At 40.0% G+C, this 21,109-nt stretch overlaps 1 protein-coding gene across 1 annotated transcript in view; it reads right to left on the reverse strand.

The window, feature by feature from the left end:
- Window positions 1-607: 607 nt before the first annotated feature.
- Window positions 608-21,109, reverse strand: part of LOC149456125 (synaptonemal complex protein 1-like) — a 34,180-nt gene continuing 13,678 nt past the window's right edge. Inside the window, exons 2-6 of the mRNA XM_089685402.1 lie at window positions 19,641-19,692; window positions 19,513-19,559; window positions 13,969-14,133; window positions 5,343-5,410; window positions 608-725 (exon numbers count right to left, since the gene is read on the reverse strand). Coding sequence (XP_089541528.1) covers window positions 608-725; window positions 5,343-5,410; window positions 13,969-14,133; window positions 19,513-19,559; window positions 19,641-19,692 — 450 coding nt within the window. The remainder of the gene's footprint in view (window positions 726-5,342; window positions 5,411-13,968; window positions 14,134-19,512; window positions 19,560-19,640; window positions 19,693-21,109) is intronic.

The raw sequence follows: 21,109 nt of genomic DNA on the forward strand, positions 1-21,109 counted from the left end.
TAAAATAGTCTGTCTCATTCCTGAAACTTAAAGAGAGCTTGTTCTGTTGAAAAACAACAGACTTACTGGCTGGATCACCAGATAAAATTAGAATAAAGAGCCTAAAAAAGGAAACTACTACAGCCATCACATCTAAGAATTGACACTAAGCTCTGGTTTAAACAAAGCAAAACTCTATTCAAGCATGTATTCTTAACTCAAAAAAGTACCTTCTATTGCTCTCGGCTCCCTCTAAGTCTCCAAATTCCTTTTTGCTGCTGCGATCACACTTCCCGAGGTGTTAGAGGGTTTGCCATAGTCTCACTGTATATTGGAATGTAGCCCCGCCTCTTCCTCCCTCCCAAGATGGAAAATGGGATTTGTAGTTTGCATAGAGCAATGCACATGACTGCAACTAACATGCACAGCTCATTCCAAACAAACAGAAGTAAAGGGGAAAGGAGAGGTTTGCGAGTTCATGGAGAATGTTACAAAGAGGCAGAAAACCATAGCAGTAAGCAATTTAATGAAAAATAGTTTACAAGACCATTAAGTAGTGGATGTGCATAGATTATTTTTGGAGAATTTGGATACTGTTTAATATCAGTTTAAGAAGAAAAATATTTGTTCAACCTAACAGCTTGATTAAACTTGATATCACTTCATACATACATATATTAGCTCTCTCAGTGGCTCTGTCACAAGTATCTTTAAGAAGATTACACACGTGTCTTGTTGCATTGGTCCTGTACAAACAAAAAGGTACCTTATTCAGTTTAAACATCTACCACTAGATTGTGATTTTGAAAATGATTAATGCCATTTTTTTATACTCTATTGATGTCATATTTCATTTCATACACTATTACACACCCTCACATTAGTGTATGTTACCCCAACATATCATATTTTTGATACGGGGGCAGCACAGTGGCTAAATGGTTAGCACTTCCACCTGGCAGTACTAGGGTCGTTGGTTCGAATCCCAGCCACGGCACCACCCGCCTGGAGTTTGCATGTTCTGCCTGTGTGGGTTTCCTCCGGATCTCCGGTTTCCTCCGACACTCCAAAGACATGCTGATAGGTTAATTGGATCCTGTCTAAATTGGCCCTAATATGTGTATGTATGAATGTAAGTTAGGGACCTTAGATTGTACACCCCTTGAGGGTTAGGGACTGATGTGAATGTACAATATATAATATGTGTAAAGCACTGCGTAAATTGACGGCACTATATAAGTACCTGAAATAAATAATAAATATGTGTCTGTGTTTCCATGTACAGTCATGGCCAAAAATATTGGCACCCCTGCATTTCTGTCAGATAATGCACCATTCCACTCAGAAAATTGTTGCAATTACAAATGTTTAGACATTCTCATGTTTATACCTTTTTTTATTGGTGTGATACAAAAAAGTGGAGGAAAAAAAAAACATCTGACACATTCCACACAAACGGACTAGTGCCAATATTTTCGGCTATGAGTGTACTTGTACTTAAAAGTATACCTTTCTCTTTATATTGCTTCCTTTGTGTGGAACCACATCATTCCTAGCATTGTCAGTTTGCCTACTTGAGAGAACAGCCTGCCTGTACACCAGAAGTCAGAATTCTGCGGACATGCCTCCACAGCTCTTCACTGGGTAGATCAGTGTTCTACTGTTTCTATGCCTCCTGCCGACGCTGCCCCGCCCAGATCCTAACAGCGTATGACTCTGCATTTTACACTCTACTGTGCTCCGTTCAAGCTGCTACTGCCTGCATGAAGGTAAAAAATCTTGAGCAGAAGTCCATCCAAAATAACTTTTTTTTTCTAAACACCACTTGGTAAATCATACATTGGCCCCTACGCTAAGATACAGTATCTCCTCAGAGTAGTTTCCAATTCTGCCTTCATCCACTGGGGCACCTATTACAAAACCCAGCTGCATATTCTCTGAATAAAATAGTCATTAGAAACTTAACCATTTCGCAACTGCCATATGTTTTAATACAGTGGTATGGTGGAGGTATATTTCTGGGGTGCCGTTTATAAACAACAATGCAGAAAACACATGGCTGGCCAGTGTGGTTGTGATTTGAGCTGTCATTAGACATTTGTTGCTTGCTATCAAGCTGTGTGCCTCAATCAACGATAGAGAAAGTAAGATACAGGACACAGGAATTGATTCTTAGACGCTGGGTTATATGCCACCACCTTTAGGTGATTAGACACTGGAAAAACCCTTGCCAGGACTGCCCCAGTGTACCCATTCAACCCTGACCACTCAGTGAGGCTCGCTTTTTTTTGTTTGTTTGTTTTTTTAAGTTTCTTTTTTTTTTTCATTTTTCACCAGTGTTCTTTTTTATTTGACTGACACTTCTTTCAAGATCTGACTTATTGCCCTATGTCTCACTAGCAGTTTCCAGATTGGTTACCCTAAATGTACAACGTGGGAACCGTACTTGTACTCTGCAGTGGGGCTGGCCTGTAATGTTTGGTTTGGGCATTTGGTGCACATCTTGGTACATGGTGTGAAATGTGAGTTAGCAGTAAGGTGCTTCACAGGTTCAGGGCCTTGGTTCATTCCTATGGCACCTTACACAAGACACTACAGTGCTAAGCACGCAAGCAGTTTTGGCAGGTTTTAGGTTAGTTTACACTTCCAATGTTCTTTTCCCTGGCTGTTATTTTCTTGCCTTATAGGTAATGTTATTAAGTGTTCTTGCATAGCAGGAACACTTATTGTTATCTCACATATATATTCTTATTCCGTTTCTTATTATAGCCATATTTGCCACGCTAACTCCTCCCACAGTTTTTACACTACAAAGACAAGTAATATATCAAAACGTGCGGATTGTTCCCGATCGGATTGCTATTACTTTGTGGAACGTTTCGCCAAATCGCGGTTTTTGTGGCGAAATTTTCCCATAGGAATGCATTGAGCAGCAGAGCACAGCTAGAGTGTGCAAAGGAAAAATCAGAACATGATTTGTAAACTGCCATCACTCTTTCATTTTCAAGCCCACCTACACATATCTTATATCAAAACGTTCAGCTAACCCTGCTGTCACTAAAAATGTTCACGGCTAGGACATACTCCTGATAGTTTTCAGAATATGACCATTTGTTTGCACCTCACCCCTCCCATTGACTTTCATTGAAACTTCACTCACAGCCACCTGAAATGTTAAGGGATGTTTTTAAACTGCGACTGTGCCTTCATTTTTAATATTGCAGAGACATACTATACATCAAAATTTAGCCCTGTTTCTTGTGATTGTCACAATATAATGCTACCTTTTCACGGTAGCATTTATACTTTTAAAACTACAAGTGTTTGAAGATGGCAATTGCCAGTGAACTTGGCAAGTTTAAAAAGCCTGTTTAGAACAGACATGCTGACATTCCTCTCAGAGTGAGTTGTCATAGCAACCCAGCTGTCTCAGCACAGTGAGCCTACTCCGCCCTCTCCAGGTTCAGCAACCAAAGGTCACTCAAGAGGCAGAAGACTCACCAGGCTGGACTGTGAGCTTCAAAATACAAGCTGAAATGCATTTCTCACGATCAGGCTTGCAATGTGCACTGCTTACATTTCATCAATCATTTGGTAAAGGTTGCGGCAAGAACACTTTACACAATTTCCCCAGAAATTGTAGATTTTCTAGTTATAGATTATTATTATTATAATACAGGACTTATATAGCGCCAACAATTTGCGCAGCGATTTACAGTATAAAGGGAGATAGTACAGCTACAATACAATCAAATCAAGAGAATTAAGGGGGCCCTACTCATAAGAGCTTACAATCTAACAGGGTGGTACAAAAGGTTATAACTGTGGGGGATGAGCTGATGGAAGTGCTAAATGTCTATTAGGAGCCATGATAGGCTTCACTGAAGAGATGAGTTTTCAAGGACAGCCTAAAGGCAGCCAGAGTAGGGGATAGCCAGACAGTCTGAGGAAGAGAGTTCCAGAAGATGGGAGAGGCTCTGGAAATGTCCTGGAGACGAGCACTGGAGGAGGAGACAAGGGAGCTTGAGAGCTGGAGTAGTAGTCAACTCTCGTTGTATATTTTTACCTACAGGCAACCATATAATAAAGCTTACCTGTAGGTAAAATTGTTATCTCCTCAATGTTCACCATTTAGGAGATATTTATTTTAAGGTACTTATATAGCGCCACCAATTTACACAGTGCTTTACACATATATTGTACATTCACATCAGTCCCTAACCCTCAAGGGGTGTACAATCTAAGGTCCCTAACTCACATTCATACATACACATACTAGAGACAATTTAGACAGGAGCCAATTAACCTACCAGCATTTCTTTGGAGTGTGGGAGTGGAAACCCAGAGGAAACCCACGCAGGCATAGGGAGGACATGCAAACTCTGGGCAGGTGGTGCCGTAGTTGGGATCTGAACCAACGACGCTAGTACTGCCAGGCGGAAGTGCTAACCATTTAGCCACTGTGCTGTCCAACATTCTACAGAGCAGATACTGGTGACATCGTCGGCACATGTGCTCTGAAGGAACGACATACCTGTGCCATTCTTTCAGAGCTGTGTGCCATAGCAGAGACTCCCGCGCTCATGCGCGGGAGTGAAGTCATCGGTTGCTCACCCATTCAAGCTGCCGCAGCCTGGGAACCTGGCAGGAAGACCAAGTGAAGATGGAAGCCCTGTCAGCGGTGACAGAGCACTGCTGGAGGGCTTCTAAAGTTAAGTCTTTCATAACATGCTAGTATGTGATGCATACACGCACATTATGATATTCCTTTGCAGAAGGAAACTTTTTTTTTTGTGTTCAATGAGTTTACTATCACTTTAGATCTTTCTTTTTACGTGTCCCTATAGTAAAAACAGCTTTAACTATTTCCTGTGGTGGTATTACCAGGCTTGTAAAACACGCTGCTATAAGGAGGATCAACAGGACACCCCAGGTCAGTTGCTATTGACAGTCATCTTGAATTACATCTCCCAGGAACCCTTTTCCTTGCACACACAGTGTGGCAGGATTCCGAAGATGAAGACAGCAGAATTGCTTTTCTGGTAAAGAAATGCATGTTGGGGGGGGGATAGTCAAAGTTTTAAAGCTCCGTAGTCCATCAGAGGAGGGATAAAACAGGGATGACAATCCCTGCTTGAGATATTTGTGCAGCAGAGGCAGTATTGTCAGCACACAATAGAAACTTAGTTCAGTGGATTTCTGGCAGGAACAGCAGGTATTTTTCAGTGCTTGCAGTGTTTTACAAAATGATAAAACTGTGGAAATAGTGCTTGCACTGCAGAGATGTACTGCATACATGTTTATTTTGCCCCATTTACGCTTTAAATGAGAAAGGAATACAACATATTTTTATTGTAACTTACTGGTTTATTAAGTCTTCATTTTCATTAATTATATCATGTAAATTCAGTCTCAACTTTTCATTTTCAATCTGAAAAAAAGCAAATCAAATATTTACTGTATGAGAAGTTATTTTTTAAAGCATGAAAATACCATTTTCTGATGGGGGATGCCTGGGGCAGCACAAGAAAAGAATACATCACTGTTCATTGAGGCACTAAGTCTTCAGTGATGCTGTTTGAGGACTTTGTTGTCCTATGTAGGACCACGCAAACTAAATACCATCAATGCCTGGTGTTAATTTTTAGTGCATGTAGTCTTTAACCACTTCAGTACAGGATGCTTTCATCCCCTTCCTGCCCAGGCCAATTTTCAGCACCGATCACTCCCCAGATCCAGGCCATTGTTTGGCCTGGACCTGCTGATCCATTGTACAGAATCAGAGCTCATCCTGTGCCTGTATTTACACAACACAGGCAATGAAGCATTCTTCTCTCTCTGGAGCACATTCTGTTCCAGAGACAGAAGAAAGCAGATCTATGTGAGTAGAAGCACTACACTGACACCTAGATCACCTAGTTAGGCACATTTTAACCCCCTGATCGCCTCCCAGTTAACCCTTTCACTGCCCTGTCACCAGTGTCATTAGTACAGTGTACAGATTTTTTTACTGATCACTATATTAGTGTAACAAGCAACTTTACATTAAGTTAGCAACTCTCCCTGGTAGGTTCTGGATTGTTTGACACTACATTAAAATCACATTTAACCCTTTGATTGCCAGGAACATGCTCACATACACACTACAAACCTCCATTGCTAGTATAGTGTCTTAACGGATCAATATATTTTATCAGATCAGAACTATACCAGCGTTCACTATAGTATAGTGTAACCAAAAATGCAGTGTCAGCAGAATCAGCCCCTACACCTGTAAACACCTACGTTTAACCCCCACCCCCCAGAAAATGCAGTGTCAGTAGATCACTGTCAATTGATACATTACACGCAAAACTGCAGCATTAGCAAGATCAGGCCTGATCTCTGCTAGCACTAGCAGGTTTTTGCTCAAGCAGTTCCTGACAGCCAGGTGCTGCACTAGGTATCTATAAGTTTAGTGGCCAAAATGTCCAAAGAAAGGTACACTAGTGAAGCATAATGAGTATGTCAGGTGAAAGTGAAGGGGAAGCCTCACTGACAGAATCAGGTTCAGCATACAAACCTGTAGAGAGCAGCGGCACCCTGACAGATAGCTCAGACGATGGAGAAGAGGTCCCTCATTCTCATATGCAGCAGAGTGCCAGTACTAGTGCTGCACCACCTTTTGGTGAACTGGAGAGCACCAGCGGCCTAGTACATCCTGGTCTTTTACATACCAGCACTTCAGTATCAACTGGTGACGTAGCAAGTCCCATATACAAGCTGGTGCAGTGGCTAGCCCCGCAGCCACCAAGAATTCAAACACAGACCTATAAAGCCCATAATGTACTTCTAGATGTGCTTGCAAATCCTGACTGGCAGCCCACAAATTATGCAGCACCCATACATCCCCTATTCATTGCCCACCCAAATTCAGGTGTAAACTGCTCTTGATTTTTTTAGAGCTGTTTTTCATGGAAGATCTGTATGGATTGATTGTGGACCAAAGCAATTAATACGCACAACAATTTATCGCCAACCCAAGTTCAAACTTTGCCAGACCATTTGCATGGAAACCTATTACAGCTTTTTTGGGCCTAACCCTCAACATGGGCATTACTAAAAAGAATGAGTTGCGGTCATATTGGTCCACAGACCCGATTCATCATATGCCCATGTTCTCTACTACCATAGCCAGGCATAGATATGAGAATATAATGCAATTTATGCATTTCCACGACACTCAGGGTGACCCTGAATATGAAAGGCTCCACAAAATTCGGCCCCTCTTAAATCACCTTAACCAGAAATTTGCAGATGTGTATATGCCCCAGCAAAATATATGCGTTGAGTCCCTCATTAATTCATTTTTCTAGCTGCCTGGAATTCAGTTTCTCCCCAGCACGCGTGGCAGATATGGATTCAAAATGTATAAGCTCTGTGAGAGGGCAACAGGCTATACACATAATTTTGGGATTTATGAGGGTAAAGAGAGGCACGTGGAGCCCCCCGGATGCCCAGAATAGATAGGGAGCAGTGGCAATAGTTTGGGACTTGGTGTCACCCATTTTCCATATAGGGTACCACAATTTGTATACAAGTGTGCCATTATTTAGACATTTGTACAATCTTGGAATTGGCTCATGTGGCACCATGCATCCTAATCGCCAGGGTTCCCCCTAAATGCTTGTAAATACCCAACTTAGGAGGAGAAATCCTACTTGAAAAATTATGCATTGCTCACAGTGAAGTGGAAGGACAAATGGGATGTTGTCATCCTGTTTTCCATTCACAGACACGATAGTCCAAATTTTCATGGCAACTGGTGTTGTTGAGAAGCCCCTCCGTGTCCACAACTATAACCTTAACATGAGAGGGGAGGACTTCAACAACCAGATGATCAAGCCGTACTTGGTTTCCTGCAAAGCCAGACGCTGGTACAAACACTGGAAAAAAAACAAGGAAAAAAAACTATTTTTTCCAAAGGTTTAAAAATGTCCGGAAATGTTGCATCTCTAGTTGTGTCTGTGGAAAACACGGAATAAGACGAGACACGTTATTTTTGTCCCTCTTGTCCTGGTCAACCTGGTCTCTGCATCAAGGACTGCTTTTGTTGCTACCACACACTAGTGCAGTATTAGTCCAGGGTACAGAACGGCACACAAGGATCTCAAAAGATGTTAGATAGTCAGGAAACTATCTCATTTTCAAAAGACCCTAAAATCAAAGGCTGGAAAGTTTACAGTTAAATTTTTTAAAAAGTTGTTGTTTTATTGAATTAATGTTATATTGTTAATATACTGTGTTTTATTGTTAACCATTGTCATTTGCTTTGCAGGAAAGCCAATCAGCTGCAGCACTGATCTGTTTATTTTGACAGCAGCAGGGTGTTGCTTTCAGAATACATACATCAGTGCCTGTATTGCTGCAGGAGGAGATTTCTTATCTCTGTTAAATAAAGAACATATATGTCCAAGAATGAGGGGCCAGGGGTGGTCAGTGGGAAGATCGCTCCTATGCTTCAACATATTTTTTGTTCATTTTTTTTGGCACAGATTTCAGTTAAAAAAAAGTTGTTTCATTGTGTTAATGTTATATCGTTACTGTGTGTTATTGTTAAAGTGGAAGTAAACCCACTTTGGCAACTTTTACCTATAGGTAAGCTTTCAGTAAGGCTTACCTGAAGGTACTGTAAATATCTCCCAAACATGCACTATCTAGGAGATATTTACTATAGAAGTGCCTGTGATATCACCGGCGCATGCGCACTGTGCTCTCAGTGAAGTAAACTCCCTTCATGAGGGGCCTGGGGTAGTCAGTGGGCGGAATGGAGGAATCTGTTACATTATTTTTGTGTTCTTGTATGCCCAGTAGCATGGGGTGGTCAATGGGAGGTAGCTCCTATGCTTCGGCATATACATTTTCCTGGCTGAGAGGTCTTCATCCACATCGATCGATGTGAATGGAGGAATCAGTTAGGTTCTTTTTTTCATTCAGCCAACAGGGTGCACAGAAAAAAAAAATAACATTACATGTATGCCAGACATTAGGAGAGTGGGTGGATGCTTGGCAGAAGCTTCTGATGTTTGGCACAAATTGCCAGACAGTTCAAACAACCCCCAAAGGACCCCTTTTAGGAAAAAAAACACCCCAAGCTATTTGCGGAGAGGCATGTTGAGTCCACGGAAGATTTTCTTTTTTGCTACAAGTTTTTGAAAAATGACAAAAAAAAAATACAAAGTTGTCGCGTTAATGAGATGACATGACATGGATAAACACTATATAGCCAAAAGTATTGGGACACCCCTCCAAATCATTGGATTCAGGTGTTCCAATCACCTCCATGGCCACAGGTGTATAAAATCAAGCACCTAGGCATGGAGACTGCTTCTACAAACAGGATTTCTATATAGCCAACAGTTCGCTCAGCGCTTTATATATTCATGGACTCTCTGAAGGAAAAGAGATATCAGATTAGAGATCTAATTAACTGCTCAACAACCAGGGTGATATATATAATCACTTGCCCCTGCGACAAGTTTTATATTGGTGAAACCAAAAGACAGTTAAAAATTCGAATTGGTGGGCATATGAGGGAGATCAAAGAAAAGACTGCAAGGAACCCTGAAAAGCTACTGGCTAGACATGGTTGTCAAGTCCACAGTGGTAGACTAGACGGCATGAAAATTAAAGGTATTTATGCCCTCAAATTGCCACCAAGGAGGAGCGACTTCAATACAATCCTGCTTAGGAAAGAGAAATGGTGGATCTACCAGCTAAGACTTTGACAGTGAAATACCAAGATGAATGTTCAAGTATTCTTGGAGGAATAAACAACATATATAACATTTTCTTTTAATTTTTGTTTATTCCTTAAACCCCTGTTGGTTAATTTTTTGAAAACTGTAATTTGCATAAGGTCGCTTTCATAATTGGTATATGACATTGGATCAGAGAGCCTAGCTCAAACATTATGTATAAATAGGGGAGTTTGATAATGTTTTATAGCATGGTTGTTCTACTTAAGAATTGCACGATAAATACCCAGATCCGCTTTTAGCGTAGAAACTCTAAGGGACTTATTTGATGTTGGTATTTAAATATGTGGTAGTCAGAGGAACGATTATTGGTGAACGACTAAAACGATGATGTCACTTTAAGAAAGTTGGAACGTGTGGATATGATTGACAAAGCTACCTAGTATAAGGAGGTGTCTTCTATGCCACACAGTCCTGACGAAGCTACGCTTGTACGTAAGCGAAACACACTGACGTTACCAAAACGTCAGCGACATTGTGTAAGGAGCAGCGATTATGGTAGGTGCCACAGCCATGACCTGGAGTAAGGCAATCAGAGAATTTAGTGGGAAGAAAGAAGGGATGTGGTGAGATACAGTACCATATATTAGGATGATATTGTATATGGAAGAAGGAAAGATCCACTGTAAAACGGCAAAAGATGTGTGTATACATGTGAGAGCCATTACTAGGGTAGAGCTGCAGCAGGAGAACTATTGTGGCAACCCTGTATTATACTGTTGGTTAAGGCTTGCTTGGCTTTCTTTATTGCCATTAAATTACTCTACTCTATGTATGCTACACCTGTCCTTCCCAGCTCCGCTGCCTTGCTTATGCCCCTGGATTTCTATCATTCATTTGAAATATAACTTGGATGAATGCTATGATGACATTGGTCTTCCAATATGGACTGAACTGAAGTTACTATAAAAATCCAACTGGACCTAATTATCAGTGAATGACTGTATATCCATTGGCACCTTTCACTGCTTTTCGCTGCTATCTGCAACTGCAATTGATTTCATGAATATGCCACTAAGTAGTACTTTGGAATAGATGATGATACAATCATTTGGTGGCCACATGACATAATGTCCATAGAGAAGCAATTAACCTAGGTGAATAGGATTTGGGGCCCTGGGGCATATATGTATTGCATTATTGGCTAATTTATATTGATTGGTACTACTAACTACTAATATCCAATAGATATTATTGTTTTAATGCATGATAGGTATTGGTTACTTTATGGTACTGAGCACTGTATGTATATACTAAGGGATTAATGAATCCTTAATTTTGATACAATAAAATTGCAAAGAATTTTTCATTAAGCCCTGTTTTCCAATTATATAACCTCTTTGGCTACCCATGGGGCTTTACCTTCTGGCTAGGAATAATGTTTTTTTATTATGTTTATTTTTGGTTACTTATAATTTAAATTATAGCTACTCTCTTGCTTGTTATGTTGAGATAGCGCCGTACTAAATAGCAAAAAATGGCTTGGTCATCAAGGGGGTAAAACCTTCCGGAGCTCAAATGGTTAAAGAAACATTAAAGAGAGAGCTGAAAGACCTGGATGTTCAGAGCAGTTTGAAGACCCCCAGTTGAGGAGCGTGGCTCCCAATTTAACCTTATCTGATCATAGGAATGATTTTTATTTTCAGGATTTGTACATACTGCACATCTCCATAAATGAGGATGGCTACTCATGAATGAAGTATAACTAAAGACAAAACTTTTTTTTAGTTTTGAATAGAGTGGAAAGGGATTAGAACACCTGTCAGTTTTTATTGCTGTATGTGCCTGTTAAGGCAGTTTCACCCTATCTATATGTCCTGTTTACCATTATTATTGAAAGTGAAAGTAAAAGAAAATACCAAATTTTGGGTTGTCACCAGAAAAGTAATAGCAGGGAATCTTCCAATGGGGATACTAATTTTGGTGGCCTGGGGGTCCCCAAGGAATTCCCTTAATTTGTAATGTTGTTTCTTTTTGGCTATGGGACAGGAAGCAAAGAGAAATCTCCACAATGGGACACACCCTCCCTTGCTCTATCCAAAATGGAGAAAAGTTTTGCCTATAGATCTACTTTTAAGCATCACTTATAGATGCAGGAAACCCTCAAATTGGAGTCCTCAAAGAGTTTCTATCCTGTGAATAATAGAGGTGGGAAGCTAGATTGTTTTAAAAGTTGATGGAACAGAATTTGGTTTCTTTAGCAGAGAAGGTGAGAGCATGTAGTGATAAGAAACATAACATTAATAGGTTGGAGAAGAAAATTAATCTTTACAACTAAGAAGAGTGTAGATAAAAAGGGTGCTGTTGTTGTTCTGAACTCTGAAGACTTTTATAATGAGGGCTGCAGGCAACTGTCAGAGAAGAGCATGCACTCTAGATTAAGTGAAGATCCTACACTGAGCTACAAGGAACTAGATGTTATAGTTAGAGATGCAGTTGCAGTGGAGGTTCTAACCCAGGTTCTATCCCATAAGCTGATACCTGAAATTCCAGTGACCATGATATTTCATCATCTCCCAAAGGTTCACAAGGGGTTTCCAATTAACAGCAGAAACACTGACACCGGTAGTGGGTCCCTATGTGAATATCTGGAGGGGATCTGTTGGATAGTTTCCTTCAGACTTTGATAGTCAATATGCCTGCTTATTTATGACATACCAAGCATGCTATTTAAATTTAGCTAATAGGTTGAAAGAATACCAGCAAGTGGTTTACAAGTGATGTCAATTCCCAACACAAAGAAAAGATGAGCCACAATCTGTCATCTTTTTGACCTGTTACAGCCTGTAATTTAATGAAATAACACAAATTGATCGTAGATATTTGTATGGAGATGGAGGGTTGAAGAAAGTCCTATATTTTTTTTTTTTGCATTTTATGTATGTTTGTTTTCTTCCAAATGTACAGAAATTTAATACTTGTGATCTTAAAAGTTATATCTTTAGAAGTTCAGTTTGTGGCTAGAAGGGCACCAACTGTAGTAAGTATCATGTCTCTAATTTAACTCCAAGAGCACTACACGGATGTATAATTGTTGGCACTGCTGTTTAACTTGCCTACCTAGGAGATTCTCATACAATTAGGTTATACAGTAATTGGTCCTCTGTTGAAAACACTTAGTGAATTGTCAAAAGAAATATGTGCTGCATATCATCTCCTGCACAACTATTTTTAAACAGTATGTGTGAACCACGTCTATGTGATTGTGTTAGGCATCACCTCTCTAATATTAGAACCAAAAGAAAAAATGTGCCAAGATGTTTTGTAGATTAGGGTAGGGTACAGTAATCTGACTTTATATAAAGTACAAATTATAGAGAAGGTAGATAATCCCATCAGGGAAGGAGTACGTTTTTTTTTCTTCTAAGCAAGAGAGTAGTATACTGGCTTATTAAAATGGAATTAAGGATCCTAGGGATATACATTTTGAGTGGGATGTGATACACTTTTATGAACATAATTTTTCTTCCCTGGAGATGTACATTTATCCTCCACTCCACATCTTTTTTTCCTCTCTCTTCCCTATATCTTCCTATTCCCCCTCTCCCTGCCCCCTCCTCCTTATCTCCCCACCCTTCTTCTATTATTTTCTCCCTCCTTTTTAATTTTACATATACTATACATACACTGGTGTTTATCAAATTTATGTCTTATACTTTTGTATTTTACTTTTTTAATTTTCTGTGTTTACACTTAGGACTTCATTCTAATATCTCATTTGTAAGGTTGAATGTACTGCATATAAGCATTATCATGTATTTATGACTGCGTATATGGGATGTTGCCCTTTAAGAGATATTCAGGTGTTCTGATTTGTATTAATTGTGTAGCAGCTCTCCATTTTATACTAATAGGATAAAAGTAATGTTTTTGCTATACATATACTTTAACATCACCTTTCACTTGTTTTATTGTGTTCCCTTCTCCATTTATTTGCCTGTCCATAGTGTCTTCAGTTGTAAGCTACTTCTTGCTATTCATTTTTACTGGCATCTGCTTAAAATGAGCATTTACTTTTCAACAAATTAGCATTTAGTTCAGCTTACATTCACATGTAAAAAAAAAAAATCTGTGTATAAAAGAATTATTATGTGACAATTAAGAAGCAATACAATGTAATATGCATATCATGGAACTTTCTTATTGATCTCAATTCCCGTGTTTGCAAAACACACCTGCAGCTTCTACTTACTTGCAACTCTTTAATGAGCTTTTGCTGACCATCTAACATTTTTCTTTTCTCCTGTAATTTTGATTCCTTTTCCTTGATTTCGAGTTCAATAGCAGATTTCCATTTTTTTATTTTTTCAGCCTCTCTATACAGCTTGGAATATAGCTGATTAAGAGGTTCTGTATTCTGTACAACATACAACATCAAATTAAAGCTCAAATCTGCATGAAATAATACAATGCTCTACACTGATGGGATTGATAATAGCAAATATTTATTAATTAAAACGTAAAGTTGAACAACAGTAGTAATATGTTGGCTTTAGTTACCTTAGAACTGGAACTAGATTATGGAAAAGGTAAGTGAAGGGTATGGTAAAAGAAAGATAGCATAACACTGTCATTTAAAAGTAAATACAGTATGTACTTTGAAAACAATATACCAGTGTTATTAAAGTGTTACTAATCCCACAACAGTAAAATCGGTCCGTATATGCAATAAAGCATGCTTGTTATACTCTCTGTGGAACCTGATAATCCTCTGCATTGTGTAAAACCGCTGTTTGATCCTGACTTCTCTGATTCTCTCCTTCCAGTGTCCCCCTCTTATCTCCTGATAACACATATCGTGTGGAGTCACTCTGCACATGCTCAGTTTGGTGTGCATTGCTAGAGAGGTTTTTTGTTTCTTGGAAGAGTGCATGTGATCAGCACAGGGCCAATCAGCACTGTCCAGACAGAGGTCAGGGGTCCTGCATCTTCCTAGAGCAGAATAAAAGATTCTGACTTACCTGTAAAATCTTGGAGTACAGTACAGGACACAGGCATAGTCGGTGATTGGGTTATGTGTTGCTACCTTCAGAGGTTTGGGCACTGTTAGGACCCCCATAAAATCCCTCCCACTCATAGCAATCTATATTTTTTAGGCAAGTAATAAACAATAACATATATAGAGGAGACAGTGCAGGCAAGTCAAAAATCCTGTTTTCTTGATCATACAGTACAGGACACAAGCATAGTTGAAGACAGCTGGCATGACTAAAAGCCATACATAAAAACAGGGATAAGCAAAAGTGCATACAGGCCCACGAAAACTAAATCCTAACTAAATAACTGCTTGTAGCACCTTACATCCACAGCTGGCATCAGCAGAGGTTTGAACATTCATGTGGTAAAATTCTGTGTGAACAGAGGACCAGGGGACAGTCTGAGGGCTCATGTACACTGCAGCTGATAAACTCACGTTTAGGAACTGTTCAGCGTTTTTTTCAGCGGCCCCTGAACTCACCCTAATGTTTTCCTATGTGTCCATGTACATATCTTCGTTTACAGATGTTTACAGGCATTTGAGTTTACAGTGGTTTTTCTGAACGCAGAAAACTTGCGTTCAGCAGTTGATTTTATCAGCGTTTCAAACAGAAACCGCTTGTAAATGCGGCTAAACGAAGCACATTGCGTTTATAAGCATTTGCGTTCGAAACTTTTTTTTAACTCTTCCAGTTCCTGATGCTGTCCAGAGCCTTTTCTTCATGAAAAATGCATGCAAAGCGTTTTCAAGATACTCAGATGGACAAAGCACTGAACACAGGATGTTCCTACCAAGTTTTTCATACATGGTAATGACCAATTCACACCTCAGACCTCTCCCACCCTTGGAAACAAAAGATATGTTAATGACCATTCACACCTCAAATTCCTCATGAAGACCCCCTGCCAGGTGGCCTTAATGACTCACTCCACCAGACACCTTTCCCACCCTTGGAAACAAATGAAAGAAACAAGAAATAACAAATAAGAAATGTTAATGAGCAACTCACACCTAATCTATTCTCAACACCTTCTGCTGTCTCTGCTTCTACTCTCTGTATTTCTCTGAAACAGTCTGAAATAGTTAATAAGTTACCACTTTTCAGTGCATTCTTTGCATTTGGGAGGTTTTCCTGTGCTTAAACGCACATAAACGCGGTATGCAAACACGGCTAAACTAACATTTTTTAACCTACGTTTTCCAGCAGTCAGTTTCCATCGTTCAGAAGAGTTTTCCAAATGCCCTGTGTACATGAGCCCTTACAAACTTGTGAGAATAGATGCTTGATGATGAAAATCCCAGGAGACTCCCACAGAACTAGTGGAGTGTGCCGTACAAGAAACGGAGGAACCTTATCCTGTAGGGATTATCACTGCCCTTGACTTGTGTCACAGTGCTGCCCAATGTGCCAGGGAGGAACACCTAAGGCAGGATTTAGTGCCCAATGTGACTTTACAGGCTGGCCCTGCATCTCTTTGATGGGGTCAGGTAGCCAGGTTGGAGCAGGAATCCAGAAAGTATACATATCCACAAACAATAATAATCCCCCTTATATAGAAGGAAACATCCATTACCTAAGCATAGTAGCAAAGATGAGGATTGCTGTGAGTGGGAGGAGTTATATGGGGGTCCTGACAATTTTGTTTGCCAGTGTCCAATCACCTGAATGTAGCTGCATATTACCCAACATGATCAAAACGTGTTTTGGTAAAACTTGTTTTGATAGAACTTATTTAATTGCTTCCCGACCACTGTATAGCAGAACTACTGCTACAGGGAAGCAGGGAAGCAGGGCAAAATGTGTGATTTTGCATATACACCCTACCTACACCCTTCCCGCCCTACCTACACTGCCGTTGGCGGCTACAGCTGTCATTCACTGGGTCCTGGCTGCAGATTCTCTGCCGTCACCTGGCAATCGCCAAGGAACACTGACAGGGGAGAGGTCTTTATGTAAACAATACAGATCTCTCCCATCAGCACCAGCATGCTGCTTTGTATTGCTCTGCTATGCTTACACAGTAAAACACACACAGCACAGTTCATAAAAAAGCACACAGCACACAATTAACCCTTTAAACGCCGCAGATGTTAATCCCTTCCTGCCCATTGCCATTAGTACAGTGTCAGTGCTTATTATTAGCACTGATCCCTGTATTAGTGTCACTGGGGATGTCAGTGGCAGTTAGTTCTCCCCCAGTGTCAGAATGCCCACCGCAGTCCCACTATAAGTCGCTGATCGCCGCCATTACTAGTATAAAAAAATTCCAGAATATATACCGCCATTTGTAGACACTATAACGTTTACATAAACCAATTAATTTACACGTATTGGGATTTTTTTTTAGCAAAGACGTAGCAGAATACATCTTGGCCTAAATTTATGACGAAATTTGATTTTTTTACTGGATATGTTTTATAGCAAAAAATCAAAAATATTGTTTGGATTTTTTTTTCAAAATTGGCAGTCTTCTTTTGTTAATAGCGCAAAAAAATAAAAAACACAGAGGAGGTCAAATACCACCGAAAGAAAGCTCCATTTGTGGGAAAAAAGGACATAAATTTTATTTGAGTGCAGCGTTGCATGACCGCACAATTGTCAGTTAAAGTAACGCAGCGCCATATCGCAAAAAATAGCCTGGTCAGGAAGGGGGGTAAATCTTCTAGAGGGCAAGTGGTTAAAATATATTTTACAAAAGCGTGCTTTTTCTCTCCAATGTTCTGTATTAGTTGTAAGAATTTACAGGTCTAAGTACAAGGCCTTGAGTTTTGGAGCACATTGCAATTTAATGAGTGTCCATCCACTCTCTGACCTATACTATCATAGCCTCATGCTCCCAAAACTGAAAACAAAAAGGTAGGAACATCTATGATGCAGATTGAAAGGTGTCTTCAATATTTGTGAGTATAGGTCCCTAGATGTGGAAACATATGAGTATAAACAAAGATAGACAGCTTCCTTAAAAATCTATTACAATATTTGGAATTATATTTTTAGTATTTTTTTTTTTATTAATTAATACATAGGAAGCTAACATTGGATTCTGACCTACTGACACACAGATGTCAACAAAAATAATAATAATAATAATAATTATTATACAGGATAGCGCCAACAGTTTGCGCAGCGCTTTACAAAATGAAGGTAGACATTACAGTTATAATACAATTTGGTACAAGAGGAAACAGAGGGCCCTGCTCGTTAGAGCTTACAATCTAGGAGGAAGGGTTAAGTGATACAAAGTTGTGGGGGGGATGAGCTGATGGAGGAAATAAATGGCGGTTTACTAGGTAGAAGCAGGATAGACTTCTTTAAAGAGAAAGGTTTTCAGGGATCGTCTAAAGGTGGATAGATTAGGAGACAGCTGGAGAGGTTGGGGTAGAGAGTTCCATAGGATGGGAGAAGCTCGGGAGAAGTCCTGGAGGCGAGCATGGGAGGAGATGACACGGGAACTAGAGAGCAGAAGGTCTTGGGAGGATCGAAGACCGCGGTTTGGTTGATATTTTGAGACCAGGTTGGTGATGTAGCTGGGGGCTGTAGAGTTGTGGATGGTTTTGTAAGTTGTTAGTATTTTGAATTTTATTCGTTGGGCTGGTGGAAGCCAGTGGAGGGATTGGCAGAGAGGGGTAGCAGACACTGAATGGTTGGTAAGGTGGATGAGCCTGGCAGCAATATTCATGAAGGACTGGAGGGGGGATAGCCTATGTAAAGGTAAGCCAATGAGGAGGGAGTTGCAGTAATCGAGTCGAGAGATTACCAGGGAGTGAATTAGGAGCTTTGTGGTATCATTGGTTAAGAAGGGGCGTATTCTGGAGATGTTGCGGAGGTTAAGGCAACGGATGTGCGCCTGAAAGGATAGTTCAGAATCCAAGGTTACACCAAGCACCCTAGCATGCAGGGATGGGTTGATAGTTGTGCTATTGATCCTGACCGAGAAATCAGGGGAAGAGGCGAGTGGGGGAGGAAATATTATGAGCTCAGTTTTGGATAGATTGAGTTTTAGGAAGTGGAGTGACATCCAGCCTGATATGTCTGTTAGTAAATCGGTGATATGTGTGGAAACTGATAGGGTGAGCTAAGGAGTAGAGAGATAGATTTGTTTGTCATCAGCATAGAAATGGTATTGGAAACCATGGGAAGCTATCAGCAGATCGAGAATAGGAGAGGTCCAGGGACAGAACCTTGAGGGACCGTAAGAGGAGTAGGAGAGGAGGAAGTAGAGCTGTAAGTGACATAGGTAGGATTCAAACCAACGGAAGGTATAGTCACGGAGACCAATAGAGTTTTTTGAGGAGGGGGGGTGGTCAACTCAAGGCAGCGGAGAGGTCCATGAGCAAGAGTACGGAATAGTGACCATTGGTAGCAGTTAGTAAGTCGTTTGTGAGTTTTAGGAGAGCAGATTCTGTGGAGTGTTGTGGGCAAAATCCAGACTGAAGGGGATCGAAAAGGTTATTTTCAATAAGGTGGCAGCTCAGCCAGTTGTAGACTAGAAGTTCAAGGAGTTTGGAGGGAAAAGGGAGTAAGAAGATGGGTCTTAGGTTGGTGGGGTCCAGTGAGGCTTTTTTAAGTATGGGGGTGACTAGCCCATGTTTTAGAGAGTTGGGGAAGATGCCAGTAGAAAGGGAGAGATTGAAGATAATACATGTTTAATTATATTTCTAATATTTGGTTGCTGTTGATAGATAATTTTAATAAAGTAATAAGGATCGATATGATTTTCAGATCAATAAGAACTTTCTCTCTGAACTCACACCTACCTCTTCCTCGATAAAAGGCAATGGTGAAATTTTCCGTGAAAAACAATCTGCAAAAAAATTAATTGTTTAAATTTGCAAGCTTTATACATACAACTGCATAAATAGAAAGGAAGAGATCATCTCTGTACCTTGGGCATTATGGATAAAGTCTTGTGTATTTTCCAGTGGAGGTTTAAAGTTCTAAACATGAAAAAAGCCAACAATGTATTAGGACAGTTACTGTTGAATAGGGGACTGTGTCAATCAGTTTTTGTTTGCATCCTAATTGATTCTCTCCCCATAAAAGTCTTTAGGAATGCAGAATCTAGAAGAAGGTCCCATATGGGGCATTCATTTTTGCTTAAAAAACGGGTAAAGTAATCTAGTACTCTATTTTCATTTTCTATTTTCTAGGTTCATCCACATTTAGATACTTTTAAAGGCAATTACATATGTTTAGCCAAGTTTACAGTTCTAATCAGATCCGGATGCACAAAACTCTACTAACTAACGCAGTTAAACTGACAACGCTTGAATGCAGTTCCACCTGAGGGCCATATGATTTTATGCAGGATCTTGCTAGCAGTATGATCCTACATAAAATATTATTTGTACATTATACACATGTAAGGTTTATGCGAACAATTACATGTGTATATTGTAAATGTGCCCTAAAGGTTGCTAGGACACAGGTGGCTCTTGTAGCCTAGTGTCCATGGTTGCTAGAATGTAGGCAGACCCTGCTGCCTAGTGTCTTTGGTTGCTAGGACACATGTTTTCTTTTGCCACCTAGAGTCCTAGATTGCTAGGATGCAGACAGCCCTCGCTGCCTAGAACTCTAGTTTGCTAGTACACAGGTGGCTACTGCACTCAGCACTTTTGGATGTTAAGATGCAGGTGGCCATTAGGGGTTGACATGTCAACTCAATAGCGTGCAATCAAGCAGATTCTACATTATTGATATTTCCATATTGGTCGTAAGCAGGTCAATGGAGTACATTTGTGCTGCATGCATGTAACCATTACCACAAATCTTTACCTGCATACAAAGTACAATTCAGTGTATACACAGGAATATGAATACGGACTATGAACACAGATTTTTCTATTTTGATTGTACGGATCTGACCACAGCGCAAATTTACTCATCTTTACGCAGCTGTGTGCATAGGCCCATAGATAACAATACACCTGTGCTCAGGTCTTTAAAAAAAAACAACAAAATAAAAACGCTGTACTGATGTTTTTTGCTTTTGCAGTCATGTGAATGATCTCTAATAAGCAATCACCACAATATGCCTATTATCTATATTAACCAGAAAATACTCTTCTGTGCTTTTTTTTCTGATTTAATTTACCATTGTTACAGAGGGATTACAGTCCTGGCAATTGCCATTCGCTGTCCAATTTGACCGTCCTTGCTGACCATTAAAGCAGTCTCATTGGACAGACAACTGTCAGGAGGTTAGCCCTGAAATCAGGAACAGTAACAGTGACAAAAAAAAATAAATCACATGGGGTGCAAATAAAGCTTTTCTGAGTAATAAAGATAACAGCAGTCATCTTGTGAAGACTTTCATGTTCAAAAGTTTAAAATTAACTACAGATTCACAAAGAA

Source organism: Staurois parvus, unplaced genomic scaffold (genome assembly GCF_062004578.1).
Source record: "Staurois parvus isolate SC_StPar_1 unplaced genomic scaffold, SC_StPar_1.0 ptg000375l, whole genome shotgun sequence".
Lineage (NCBI taxonomy): Eukaryota > Metazoa > Chordata > Amphibia > Anura > Ranidae > Staurois > Staurois parvus.